Genomic DNA, 14,170 nt, shown 5'->3' on the forward strand with positions numbered 1-14,170 from the left:
TTGGTGCAGGCCTCAACCCCAAAGCTAGCTGAGATAAGAAGCTGCAAAGCTACTGATACCCCACTCCAACATGTAGCCTGGTACATCCAGAAAGGCTGGCCTGACAAAATCTCAAAATTTCCGCCAACAGTGAAGCCCTACTATTCAATCAGGAGTGAACTGTACACAACTGATGGATTTCTCTGTTACAGTGAACGACTTGTACCCCAGGCATGCCAAAAGGACGTACTCTCAAGGCTCCACATGACCCATCGAGGCATATTCTCGTGTAAGAATACAGCTCGTCAGAGTGTCTACTGGCCTCGAATAAGCCAGGACATTGAGGAGATGGTATCTGATTGTGAGCTCTGCCAACACCAACAGTGAGCTAATCAGTGAGAACCACTCCTTGACAGAGAACTGCCGACACATCCGTGGGAAAAAGTGGCAATGGATTCTTTCCACCATAATGGTGCCACATATTTGCTTTTAGTGGACTACTACTCCAAGTTTGTAGAGGTCAAGAAAATGTCAACAACTTCAGCCTCATCTGTGATCTCAGTGCTCAAGGACATGTATGCACGGTTTGGCATACCTTCAGAAGTCGTGACTGATCAAGGAACTCCATTTGACTTCACTGAGTTTAGAAACTTCCACAAGGAATGGGACATCGTCCACAAACCCACATCACCTCTTTTCCCTCGCTCAAATGGACAAGTTGAGAGAACAGTCCAGACCATAAAAGCAACAATGACAAAAGTGCTTTCTGGGGGCAAGCAACTCTCAATGGTGCTCATGAACTACAGAGCAATGCCGATGAATGGCCTCCTGTCCCCAGCAGAGGTGCATATGGGAAGAAGGATAAGAATGTTTATTCCAGCCCATCCCAGTACCTTGTTACCACACTACCACCATAAGGTGCTCCAGAAGAAGCTTCAAACACAGCAGCAGGCACGGTACAAGTATGCAGACCAGCATGCTCGAGACCTGCCTCCGTTGGGCAAGAACCTGCCAGTGTGGTTCTGGCATGGAAAGAAATGGGAGAAAGCAGTCATAACCCAAGTAGGCCCCGAGCCATGGAGGTACACAGTCGCAGCAGCCAATGGTCAAGCGTACATGCGCAACCAACACCACCTACAAGTGCGATGCCACTCAAGGGATCCCCAGGAAACACCTGAAGTCTACTATCCTGTTGAGTCAACAGAAGAAAGTTAGCCATACTATTCCTCATGCCATAGTCTTCCGCCTGACCGATCCTCAGACCCGAGAACGGTGCCACCGCAAGCATTCCCGAAAAAGATGCGCTCGGGAAGACCAGTGAGAATTCCTTCAAGATTTCTCCTGTGATCGTCATGTGTGTGTTTTTTTTTTCTTTCGTTGTCAGTTCTTGTGTGGCGGCGTGTTATGTAATCGCTAGCGCCCCCTATAGTCTTCCGCCATAGTCTTCCGCCTGACCAATCCTCAGACCCGAGAACGGTGCCACCGCAAGCATTCCCGAAAGAGATGCGCTCGGGAAGACCAGTGAGAATTCCTTCAAGATTTCTCCTGTGAACGTCATGTGTGTGTGTGTGTTTTTTTTTTTCTTTCGTTGTCAGTTCTTGTGTGGCGGCGTGTTATGTAATCGCTAGCGCCCCCTAGGTGTCTCTTTGCTAGTTACACAATAAACGCCACTGCCAACTGGGGGTAGGCCAGTGCCCATCCAACCGCTCACGATGGCATCTGTTGTCCGTTCTCTTACCAGTCGTATTCCATAGTAATCAAGATGTAACAGATATAACACTATCTAGAACACCTCACGATTGAGATCATACCGAACGACCACGTAGGGAACAAGCAAAGCATCTTCCTCAAAAATCTGTCCAGCAGCCCTAAGGATACGAGGCAAGGGTTCAGAGGCACTCTGGGCAAGATTGCGCACATCACTATCACCACATCGCACATCGCCAGATAATCCACTGATTGTAGGTGGAGATTTTAACGCCCCACACCAGGCATGGGGCTGTGCGTATCCCTCTAGCAAGGGAGATCGTCTTCACACGACAGCCTCCGATCTCGACTTCACGCTTGATCACAGACCCGGAAACCCCAACTAGATGTGGCACTTCCACATGTCGAGACACCACACTGGACCTCACTTTCGTTGCCTGGAAATGTGCCTGGCACAATTCAGGCATAGACTTTGGGCAGTAACCACTATATTCTCCGAATTGATGCAGAGCTCCCAGGAAAGTAGCAAAGGGAGTACAAGCTAATCGATTAGGACAAATTTCAAGCAATACAGACACAGCCATCTAACTCATCAGGAGCAAACACAAAGCACACAATAACGAGCTGGACCGAGCAGCTCAAAGCAGACATTGTGGCCTCGGAATGAACGATTACCACGGACATTAAGGTAGAGAGAATGGACAGTCGGCTAGCGAATCTTCTCGAAGCCAAAGATTCCGTACTAGCCAGGCAGAAGGGGCAACGTTTCAACAGAAGATTACGAAGGAAACTCACCGAACTCAATAAAACCACTGAAGAATACTGCGTAGGTCTCTCCCGACAACAATGGGATGAAGTCTGTAACTCCCTCAACGGGCAAATACGCAGAGGGAGTGGGTGGAGGCTCATAAAACACCTCCTCAATGAAAACGGAACGAAGTCCAAAACTATGCAACGGATCAGGCTAAGCAAATTAGTACACCGCGCGAAGCAAAGCAGTACTGCTGAAGCACTTGTAGAAGACCTTGCCAAACAGTACTTGCCGCTTAAATCAGAGCAACCCAGTACCTTACAAACGAAAAACTATAATGGTGCTCCAAACTCAAGAGCTAGATACGGACTTCACAGTAAGCAAAGTGCACTTCGCAATCCACGAACTCAACAGTAACTCTGCAACAAGCCCCGACGGTATCACAAATCGGGCTCTCCGAATTTAGAGGACAACTTGGTCATGTTCCTAAAGCAACAAATCAACAAAGCCTGGAAAACCGGCAATCTACCTGCAGAATGGAAGCATGACAACACGGTCCTCATCCCAAAACCAGGCAAGCTGCTGGGGCTACCAAACCTGAGGCCGATCTCACTAATGTCCTGCATAGGAAAGCTAGCCGAACACGTCCTCCTGAACCGACTATCGGAAAACTAGAAGAAAAGGAGTACTTCCCCTAAAATATGATCATAGGCCGGATCTCTCAATGCAAGACGCTATGCTACAAATAAAAAAAAAGTCTGCTGGATCACCTCACACAAGACACCAAGGCACTACTAGGATTCGACGTGGAGCGAGCTTTTGACAACATCCAACATCAAGCCACTCTCAAGGCCATATCTGACCACAATCTCAGAACACGCTTCTACCGCTACATCAAGGCGTTTCTGGAGGATCGAACAGCCACTCTCCAAATAGGCGAGCAAGTCTCGGAGAACTTTGAACTGGGAGATAAGGGAACACAGCAGGGCTCAGTACTTTCACCATTCTTATTTAACTTCGCGATGACAAAGCTCTCTCGTGCGCTGGGTGAAATTGCCTATGTGGAGCACACCATGTACGCAGACGATGTCACCATCTGGAGCACCGGTGGCAGCGACGCGGAATTGGAAGCTCGCATGGAAGAAGCCATCTCGGTTACCGAAGCCCATCTCACCCCAATGGGACTTCGCTGCTCTTCCAGAAAATCCACGCTGCTCATCTACCATGCCCCAAGACCACGGCGCCTGTCCAACAACTGGTGCAGACACCACACTCCATGCATAGAGTTACACGACAGGGACTGAAATCGCATACCTACGTTTAACAAAATACAAATCCTAGGACTAATCATCCAAAGTAATGGCTCCAACTGGGTGATGCTGGACAGCATCACAATCAAGATTGCGAACGCAATCCGAATGTTTCGGCGCATCATGAATAAGCACAGGGAACTGAGCGAGGACAACACCATTAGAATGGTCCATGCTTTTGTACTCAACCACATCACATACGTGGCTGCGATGCTAACTGGAAAAAAGAAGATCGGAAAAGGCTCGAAGTACACATACGCCGAGCTTTCAAGACAGCCTGAAGACCTGGAGACCGACTCCAATGCCCAAGCCAGCCCCGGAGGATTTCGTGGTTGTTGTGAAGCCGCGAACACGGGTGTCTCTGCACGAGAAGTTACATGAAACCAGATATGGCAGAGCGTTCATCGCTTACCTGGGCGCGGAATGCGCACAAGTCATCACGGTTCTCCTAATTAAGGAGCAGAACATTATACTGGTTTATACTGCAAAGCCTGAGATCGCTGACTGTATCATCGGAGATTTCGAGCTCGACTCTGCCGCCGGAAAAATCCCCCTACTCGGACATCTCCGGCAAGACGGCGGCAACATCTGTTATGGTGTGGTCACGGTGCGCAACATGGATACCGATGAAATCTTGCGTTCCAGTCTCCAGTGGTGCTCTGGAGAAATCCTGGAGGTTCGGAAATTCAGTGCATCAAATAAGACAAGAGTAACTTTTGCTGACAAGACCAAACCACGCTACATTCACTACGAGGCTACACTTATACAAGTCCACCCATATCGGCGCACGATCGCTGCCTGCGCCCAGTGTGGCATGGTCGGCCATCGTACTGACGTCTGTCCCGGCCCCAGGCCGGACAAGTGCGGGCTGTGTGGAACTGTGGCCCATCTCATAGACGGGGAACGCGAACCGCACGAATTCGTCCCGCAGTGTACCTTGGGTGGAGGAGCCCATGCCACGGGGACTCGATCCTGCACTGCAAAATATTGCCCGCTGCAACACCAGCGCTCAGAACAGGGCCACCGTCCCAAACCCAAGCGCAGCTGTTGTAAACGTGGGAAACGGCGACCAAAGCAACTCGTGCACCAGAGAGACGACTCTGACCACCCAAAACAAAGGGCGCCCCCGGCCGGTCCCAATGACCAGGGAAAGAAGGACGCACCCCTCCTGCTACAGCGACAGGCAGGGAAACAAGCCACCAGAGCGAGACCGAAGATGCAAAGAGCCTGGGTCAATGCGGTCAAACAGGGAACAAAGGTGAGCAGCGAGGGTGGGGTGGCCTCCTCACGTCCTCCCTTTTCCTCTCCCCATTCCCCCCGCATGCCGGAGAAAATCGAAGTCATTGCTCTTAAAGAGCAAATAGCTAACCTACAAAAACGGCTAGCTCTTGCAGAAGAGCGTCAAAAATCTCCCCCACCGCCTGTCCCTCTGTCAGTAGAGGCGATGGATAGCGATACCTCCCCTCCCGCATCCCCTGACCACGAACACTCGGTGATAGAGGCGAGGTTCAACGCGTTGGAGGTGCAAATGAATGCTAGATTTCAGGCGTTCGAAGAGCAATTCACAGCCGCTCCTGACGCAGCCCTCTGCAAAATCCCGTGCCTTATAGCGGCACATACCTGAAAATCTACTCCTGCTACCCGACGGAGAGGCACAATCAAGCGCCTTGTCGGTCAAAATATTAAGGAGAGAAGAACCAAAATTCCGCACGAGGAGGAGGATCTTCCTCCGGCAGGACCAATTCCGTCAGTTAAGGTGGATACACACGCGAGGGCAAAATCCCGCCTGCTCCGCGGACAAAACAGTGACGTCATCACTTGAATCCGGCGCTGCCGAGTTAGGTCGCATTCCCACAGCCGGAGCGCCATTTGCGGAATCCGCGTGCTTACTCTCGACTCCAATGCTACATACATTGCCAAATTGCTGGATACAAGAGTGCATTCCAAGATAGACGGCTACCGGAGGCGGCGTTTGTCCGCGTTGGCTGTTCTACTTGAAGTGAGTGAAGACGACGAGGTGTAGGCTGTAAAAAGAACGATTGTGCTGGACGAAACCACGGATGTCGAAGAAGACGCTTGGTGTTCAGAGCTTTCTTTATGAAGAGCTGCTCGAGTGTGATTCGGACGAATACAAGCGCCTACTACGCGTCAGCAGCACGCAGTATTTCGAACTTCTGGCCCGCGTTCAACATACGATCAAGCGGCAAGAAACCATCTTGAGACCATCTGTGCTAGCGAAGACACGGCTTCAACTCACTCTTCGCTTCCACGCCGCAGATAAGCGCTAGCGTTAGCTTCAATTTGAAGTAGGAAGTGTCACTTTTGATGAGGCAGGCTGAATTTTAAAGCGAAGACATCCCCAGCTTTCTCGACCATGACTGCTGCTGCTCTCTTGTGAAGCGCGCGCTTCACGTCGCGTGTAATGTGCGCGTGCACTTATTTCCATTAGCCCGTGGATGCAGGAATGAAACGAAAAAAAAAAAAAAATCTTTAGCATCCTACATCTCTGTGCAGTATGTACAATGACAAAAACATCTTCGTTGTGACATAACTGCCTTTACCTCTTGCAATGAACAGTTCGTGTATTTCGGCGTAGATAAAGCGAATGCTCCGGCGCATAAATATTATAGATCGTTTTGACCGGCACGGTGCATAAACATTGTATAAACTTCGTATAAACATGTTGCATAAGAATGTTGGAAATATGGTGAAATAAAGACAACTGTGTGTATGGAATTTAGTTTCATAGCATGAAAATAGCCGCTTCATAAAAGATTCGCTTCACACAGATTCCAGTGGGAATGTCAGATGTGCATATTTTATTCGAATGTAGAGTTCTGTCTTTCTTTGTTAATTTTTAGTGTAACCAACAATTCTTTCGTTTTTCTTTTTTTAATAGGAGAAACGCACTACTCCTTAAGCTGACAGTAGGTAGGACACTCAACTGTCAACCAGGTCATAAGAGAGACTTGTGTGGCAATCTACCTGGAGCTGAAAGACGAATTCTTGAAGACTCCCAAAACTGGTGGAGAGTGGTCTACCGTCATGCAAGACTTCAAAGAAAAGTGGCAGTTCCCAAATTGTATAGGTGCCATAGATGGAAAGCATGTGTGCATCAGCAAGTCAAAAGATTCAGGCTCTTTGTATTTCAACTACAAGAAAACCTTCAGCATAGCGCTATTTGCGCTTGTTGATGCAAACTATAGGTTTCGCTATTTGGACATTGGTGCCCCTGGTTCACAAGGTGATGGCGGAATTTGGCAGTCAACACCTCTGCGAAAAGCAATTGATGAAATAAAATGCGGGACTGCCCAAAACCGTGAAAGTGGCAAGTTCGCCAGATCTTCACATGCCCCCATTTATTGTAGGAGATGATGCTTTTACTCTGGGTGAAAGCTCCTGAAGGTGCAGTGTTTGTTCCCGAACACCGTTTTTAGAAACTCTGCAGAGGTTCAATCAGATGAAGGAAACATAATGGGTCAAATCTAGAAGAGCATTACCCAAAAATGAAGTAAATGTTTCGGCTACATGGTTCATATTGAACTGGTAACATGCTGCTGACCACAAAAGAAAGAAAGAGAGAGACAGGGCTGAGCGCAGAAAGGACAGAGTGCCCTGCCCTCTCTCTTTCTTTATTTTTTGGTTGCGCAGAACGTCATTATCCCAAAAATGAAGTTCTAGCAAATTATACATACCAACAGAGTAAGGCGCTGATTCTGCATGTCGCTGAGCCATTTCGAGAGCAATCTCTTGCCATAGCCTGTTACGCAGCTGCGCGCTTGCATAATCGGCATGCTCTATATTCAATAGCACTGCGAATCCCTCAACAAGAGCCAAAAAAGTGACAGTTGCCTCGTCACTGAGCGTTTTCTTGTGCACCTCACTCATGTTGAGGTCGTGCAGGCCTAAAGAGAAATGCGCGCGCAACCACGACTCACCATTACGCTGCACCACAACAAAAGCACATGCGGCACTCCTGCACAACAAAAACACATGTGGCATCAAGCCGACAACACGCCATCGTAGCCACGCCAATCCGTCCAATGCTGGCAGATTTGACACTGACTACGCTAAATTGAGGCCAGACGACGGCCAAACGGATGGATGGAAATGCTGGCGAGCATTTTCAATCCGGACCGCGAGTAGAGGAGGCCGGACAAGGCAAGGGCGGCACGTTTGATGACGCGCGTGTTACGTGATGCACCATCCGCTGCGAAAATTCCTCCTACATCCGGACGTGTGAATGTACCTTTACCCTGTCTACCAAGGCCACCGGCTCAAAACAGGCCCCGCACTTGACCCTTTTAAATCCCAGTACTCAACATGGCGGGACACCCTAAATCCCTCCGAGTGTCACAACATAACTCGAATACTGTTGAAATCCTGCAGTGGAATTGTCGAGGCTCTTCATTATCGAGACTCTTCATTACAACCCTCCCTCAACTTCCCGCTGTAGTAGCCCTCCAAGAGCCGGGGGAGGGCGTCACTTTCACAAACGACATAAGCTATCAGCAGGATGCGCAGAGCTGTATCCGTGTCCATAAAAATTATACGGCCTCACCGGTGGACCTGGACTGTAATGTAGCTTTTTCATATGCGATGGTCACCCTTCTTCCGCTTCGAAAACACGATCCCTCACTTCACATTCTAAATGTGTATAGCTCACAAAAACTACCAGATGTCACTTTTGCTGATCTCTTCAGCAGGGCATTAAAGGTGGCAAACAGGGCCTCATAAATGTTGGGGACTTCAATGCCCCCAGTCGATTATGGGGCTACCACTATGAAGAGAAACGCCGCAGATCCAGCGTCTTGAGTCATCATTACTGCTTTGAGGGGTGCTTGCCGCAATATAGAACAAGGCCAAATCCCATATCGTGCCTTCCAAATCCTTAAGAAATGTGAGAACCAGGGATTCCAACCCCGGCGCTCCATCATTTGGGCCCCAGCTCAACAGGGAATAGAGGGGAACGAAGTAGCCGACGCTACAGCCCACACACTTCATTTCCGGGCGTCGCCTCTATCACCTGTCGACGAGGTCCCTGAATTCAAACCGGCAATCACCTTTAAAGAAATCACACAGCTGTGTCAGCTTAATCACGGCCGATACTTCCCCCCTTGCAAAGGCCTCAAAAAGACGGAGGAGTGCTGGCTTCTCCATCTCTACACTAATACAGTACTGTGCTCGGCGGTGCTGAAACACTTCAACCCGGCATTTTCGGGCGAGTGCCCGCACTGTGGGGAGGTGTTTGCGGACACATACCACATGGTGTGGGCATGCCCCTCCAACCCTGCTTTCCCCCCAAACCCCCACCCTACCCGAGAGGACTGGGAGGCCGCCCTGCTTGGCTGCTCAGCCCTACAGGACCAACGTACCCTGGTGGCCCAAGCCAAAGCCGCTGCAGAAGCCACAGGGGTCCTGGACTAGGGACCCCCCCTAGACTTTGTAAGGGCTGGGCCCTTAGGGCTCAGCTCACACCTCTCCTGTAAATAGCAGAAATAAAGTTTGTCACCACCACCACCACTGATCTACTCTTACAGCTAGGAGTGCACAATCCCCTTGCCGAAATCATCGAGGCTCAGCACACAGCACAGATCGCACGCCTATCAAGGACCAAAGCGGGCAGAGAGATTCTCGTCAAGCTCGGCTTCAACACCATAGCAGAAAGGGACAATGTACTGCCATTACCTAAAGTCATATGAGAAGCAATTAAAGTGCTCCCCTTCCCAAGAAACGTATACACCCAATCCACAATCAAGGAAGAAGACTCGCCCGCACCAGAGCCCTCGGGGCAGACGTGGCAAGGTTTCCCGACCAGACAGCTTTCGTGGATGCAGTGTACATACCGGGAAAGCATGCCTACTCGGTAGCAGTAATCGACGGACACAGGCGAGCGCGCAACTCACTCATGCTTTATACCAAGAAGCCAGAGGTAGCTGAAAAAGCAGCGATAGCACTAGCTCTCAAACACTCGAGCTTCACAACTGTGTACAGCGACTCTAGAGCAGCCACTCGAGCTTTTGCCAGGGGCAGGATAGACAAGACGACGCTAAGAATCTTAGGCGGAAGTAACATCACCGATCACTCCATCGTATGGTTGTCAGCACACGTGGGCAGCTTAGGGGGCGGCCTGCGGAATCTAAACGAGATCGCACACAAGGTGGCGCAAGGACTCATCGACCGGGTCCCTCCGGTTTTCCCCGCTATCTACCCCACATATCGAGTACAGGGATCAATTATTCACTTACAACGAGCTCACTAAGCACTTTTATCTAGGCAGACGAGAGTTCCCCCTCCTGGATGAGAAATTAACGCACAGCCAGTCGGTCACATTAACACTTTCTCCAAACGAACTCATGCTCCAACCCCTGGCGCATGAAGCACATTGACCCAGACTACAACGGACAACATGTGTGTGAACATTGCAGTGAACGTTGTGGGGATCTCATCCGTGCTCTTGGGAAAAAGGAACGACATCACAGTAGTGCAAACAATCACAAGGGCATTTATTGCACCTTTCATAGATCAATGCCTGCTAGCTGAGTTGCTATCCACAAAACACGCCGATGGACGCGCGACAAATTGCGGAGTTCCAACTCACAGCGACCGGATAGCGAGCAAATATGTTCGCCCCATGCTGGATCCCAACGCCTGGTCGTTCGCGCGCATGGTCACGCGAACGGTGGCGAGTTCAAAGGAGGCCACGCGAGACGGTCTCGCAGAAGCATGGATCGGTGCACGCGCGGAACGTCCGCAGCGCTCGTCGACCTGCAACCCAAGAGGAAGCGCCTTGTCTTTTCGCGCCCAAGTAACCCCGCCGGTAGGCAGCGTTAGCAACGCAACACTCGCGGCATCTCTCGTACTGCCCCTCGATCAGACTGTCTGCCGCGGGCATCACACAGGCCACGCAGCAAGCCGGATTGCAGGAGTAGGGAGCTATGCGGGAAAACAACATATCAGGGGACGTGTGAGAGTCGCGCATCCCTACATCCCCCCAACCTTAAATCACAACATATTCCGGCGAAACATGTCACACGGTCTAACATGAACGCGTGCTTCGTGAACAAGGTAGTACATGCAACATTGGCCACGCCGAGGAAATGTCCACGTGCTGTCCATAACATGCGAGCCGACATTGTCCTTGGGTACACCACTAGCAGCCACTGGTCACAGCAGCAGCTCTGCAGACTCGACGGCAGGATTCCAGGCCAGAACTCCGGAAACAGCGACGCAGTAGTCAGTACGAGCAAGCGTCGCTCGCACCCTGCTAGCGAGAGCCGCAGTAGCTGTCGGTGACCGCCGGCTCTTTTCTCCGCAGCCGAGGGTTGCGAGCTGGATACAGGCGGCCGCCGAAGTCGCTGCGCCAAACTGGCCACAGCATCACCATCGCCCAGGGTGGCTCAATCGTAGTCCGGGGCAGCAGCGCAGACGATGTGCAGGTGACAGCAAACCAGGGGTGACTCCAATCACGCTGCGTACACTCAACAACGTGTAGACTTGAACCATATGCTGTGTGGTTGTGCATCGAGTGATGCTTACGCCAAGAACAAGGAACATTGGGACAAAATGCTAAAAAGTGCTTCACTACATGACCAACTTCGGGCTGTCCAGGAGGCCCGCACGGCAGAGGAGAGAGCTCCGGGCTCTCTGTGCCGACGTGGGAGGTGCCCTCTACACCTGGCGCCTAGCCGAGTGTCCTTCACGACCCCTACTTTGGGAAATAAAGTTTTACCACCACCACCACCATCTAACAACCAATCTGAGCGCATCTCTGTGAGTAGGGGTGTGGCTGAAAGGTTCAACCGGGCGGAGATATGCGTGTACAAACAGGAGCAGTCAGACTGTCACTGCAGTAGAATGTGCCGCAAGAGTGAGGGAAAAAGGAGGCTGGCAATTCTTCCTGCATTTACGGCCTCCTTTTCAGGGACGAAAAAGCAAGCAGTGGGGACACAAAGTGGCAGATGACAACAGAGGGTAGCGTATGCCTGGCGCCCTTTGTTGCCTTTGGCGAGGCCCAAAGGCCTTTAGACAGCAATCTAATCGAGTGCGCATTAAGAGGTAATAATTGTCGAATTAGGCGCATCCATAAGTTTCTTGATTGTTGTAAAAAGGCTCCTTTTCGTTCTTTGCTTTTCTTCGAAGGAGTTTTGTTTGTCTGTTTTGAATTCATGTTTAAAGTCATTAATGCTGGGTTTCAATACATTCTCAGTCTCTCGACCACCGTGGCTTTCTTGGAAAAAGGAAACACAAAAACATTAGGCATTAGGCTGGTTGAAATTCGCACTGAAGTCTGGCTTTCTCCTTTGTTAGTTTTCAGGAATCTCGAACGAGGGCTGCAGGTACGATTCTGATGGGGTTTTATGTCAAGGACGAGTAGACTTGGCAGTTCTCGTGGTTAGTTAGGTGCTCTCTGTTTGTTGTGCCTTGGGCTTGGCGTGGTTTATTTCCAGGTGTCACCAGGCAGGCCTTGGAACGATCGGCGAAACGAAACGGAGGCACGAGGTCTACCAGTCTTTTCGAGGTGCTTGGATACTGCAACCCCTTTGAGACCTCTTGTGGCGGTGAACAGGCTGTCATGATCAACCTGTCAAGAGTGAGAGACATTCAGGCGTACGTTCCCATGACAAGATGATTTTCCTTGTCCCAGAAAAGGCTGTTCGATAACTGGACCTCGACCTGCCAAGTGTGAGAAGCGTTCAAGCGGGCGTCCCCATGTCATCATAATTGCCCTCTTCTCCGAAATGGCGTCACCTTCTTATTCTTTGAGCTGACAAAAAAGGATAGACGAAGAGAAGACAAACCGAAGGTCAGGAGCTCAACGGCAGAAGCTGACGAAAGCACTAATATACTTCCACAGGCTGCCGAAGAAGACGTCGATGACCACAAGGCTGCCAGTGGTTATTTAAGGCCGTCCTGGCACCCCTGTTAATCAGAACTACTCGAGACTCGGATAAGAGTCACCACCATGTACCAATGAAGTGAATACAATCTTTTCTACTTCTTTTCATCATCACGATGCCCGGCTTCGTCATCGTTTCCTGATTCTTGTGGTGAAGACCCACCTCACCCGGTCGAGATCGTAACACTAGCTAATGTCATGAAGCTTTGATCTATGAACTTGTTGATACTAGACATTGGCAAGCTCACTAGAATGGAAAGGGAACGGTAAGAAACACGTTAAAAATAGGCATAGCATATGCTCATGTTTCAGTTGACGCCAAACAATAAATGTATACTGGATTAGGAATAATAAGCAGCAGGAAATTGCTCACTGACAAGTCCGGTAAACATAGAGTGCGATGCAACTTGAGAAATAATCATAATGAAACATCCAAGAATTTAGAAGAAACGAAAACAAACAAGATTGAATCGTCGCGACGGCATATCACAAGTTGCCTTATGCGTCGAAGTCCCTAGTTATAACAAACTTTTTTTTGAACAGCTCTGATGGTGTCCACGCAACAATGGTTGCTTGTGTACTGTTAAATGCTCATATGCTGTGGCCTAAATCTCATGGAACGATGCGAAAATGCGCTAGCAGTGAAAGCGAAACATTGTGCGTGGACATGCATGCAGACGCGCAGTCGGTAAGAGTGAACCATTGCGATCACCGCATTGAGACTTCAATCTGTTATACTCCGTCTGGTTATACAGACAGCACACTATGAGAACATATTTCACATAGTTTGCTCTCGGCAATTGCAACCTTTAACGCAGGAAGCCGGGTCAGGGGACTCGATCGCCACTGTCGCGCGCAGTGGGCATTCACTGTACGTATTCGGTAAAGAGATAATGTCTGTAAACCATTCTGCGTTTTCTATTTGCACAAGATTATTATTTTGACAGCAAAAAACTTCCTTCATTTAGAGAGTACTTACATAAATGTACAAGAGGGCTCCTATGTGGTGTGTTTATTGTGTGCCGACAGCCAAACCTATGAGGAGCGCGCCGCGTTATTCATCATACTATGCATGCGAGGCGCTTCCGACAGATGACCTCGCACCAATATGTGAGTGATTCCACATTATCTTGAGTACATGTGTGTACTGCTTCTGGCACACACTGTTTATTGTCATCATTCTCTTGTCTCAATGGCATGCTTGTGTCTCTATCTGTACTCAAAATAGCTAGTGTCATTTTTCTAGCGTTCGCACGACACATTAAGACTTTTCTTTTTTGTGTGCTATCGGGACTTATATTTCTGCATACAGTATTCCTGCGTGGTGCTGTGCTACAAGGCATGTGCATGTGGCCATCTGTGTATCTGTTTGTGAACATTAACACTCCTCGCCAGCTTGTTCGTAGTCCTACTGCCATGATCCCACACCTGTTTCTGCGTACACGGTTTTGGTGGGGTTAGGGCCGATTTACATCTCGGGTGCATTATTGCCTTACTATGGTGGCAATCCTATCATTCACTAAT

The 14,170-nt window shown here is 49.7% G+C and overlaps 1 protein-coding gene across 1 annotated transcript; it reads left to right on the forward strand.

Moving 5' to 3' along the window:
* The first annotated feature begins 5,466 nt into the window (after positions 1 to 5,466).
* LOC140217096 (uncharacterized) lies at positions 5,467 to 7,177 on the forward strand. Its single transcript, XM_072287515.1, is given in 3 exon segments — positions 5,467 to 6,030; positions 6,683 to 7,023; positions 7,025 to 7,177. Coding segments are annotated over 3 exon segments (690 nt in total). The 5' UTR covers positions 5,467 to 5,807; the 3' UTR covers positions 7,151 to 7,177.
* The last annotated feature ends 6,993 nt before the right edge of the window (positions 7,178 to 14,170 follow it).

This window comes from Dermacentor andersoni, chromosome 1 (assembly GCF_023375885.2).
Source record: "Dermacentor andersoni chromosome 1, qqDerAnde1_hic_scaffold, whole genome shotgun sequence".
NCBI lineage: Eukaryota > Metazoa > Arthropoda > Arachnida > Ixodida > Ixodidae > Dermacentor > Dermacentor andersoni.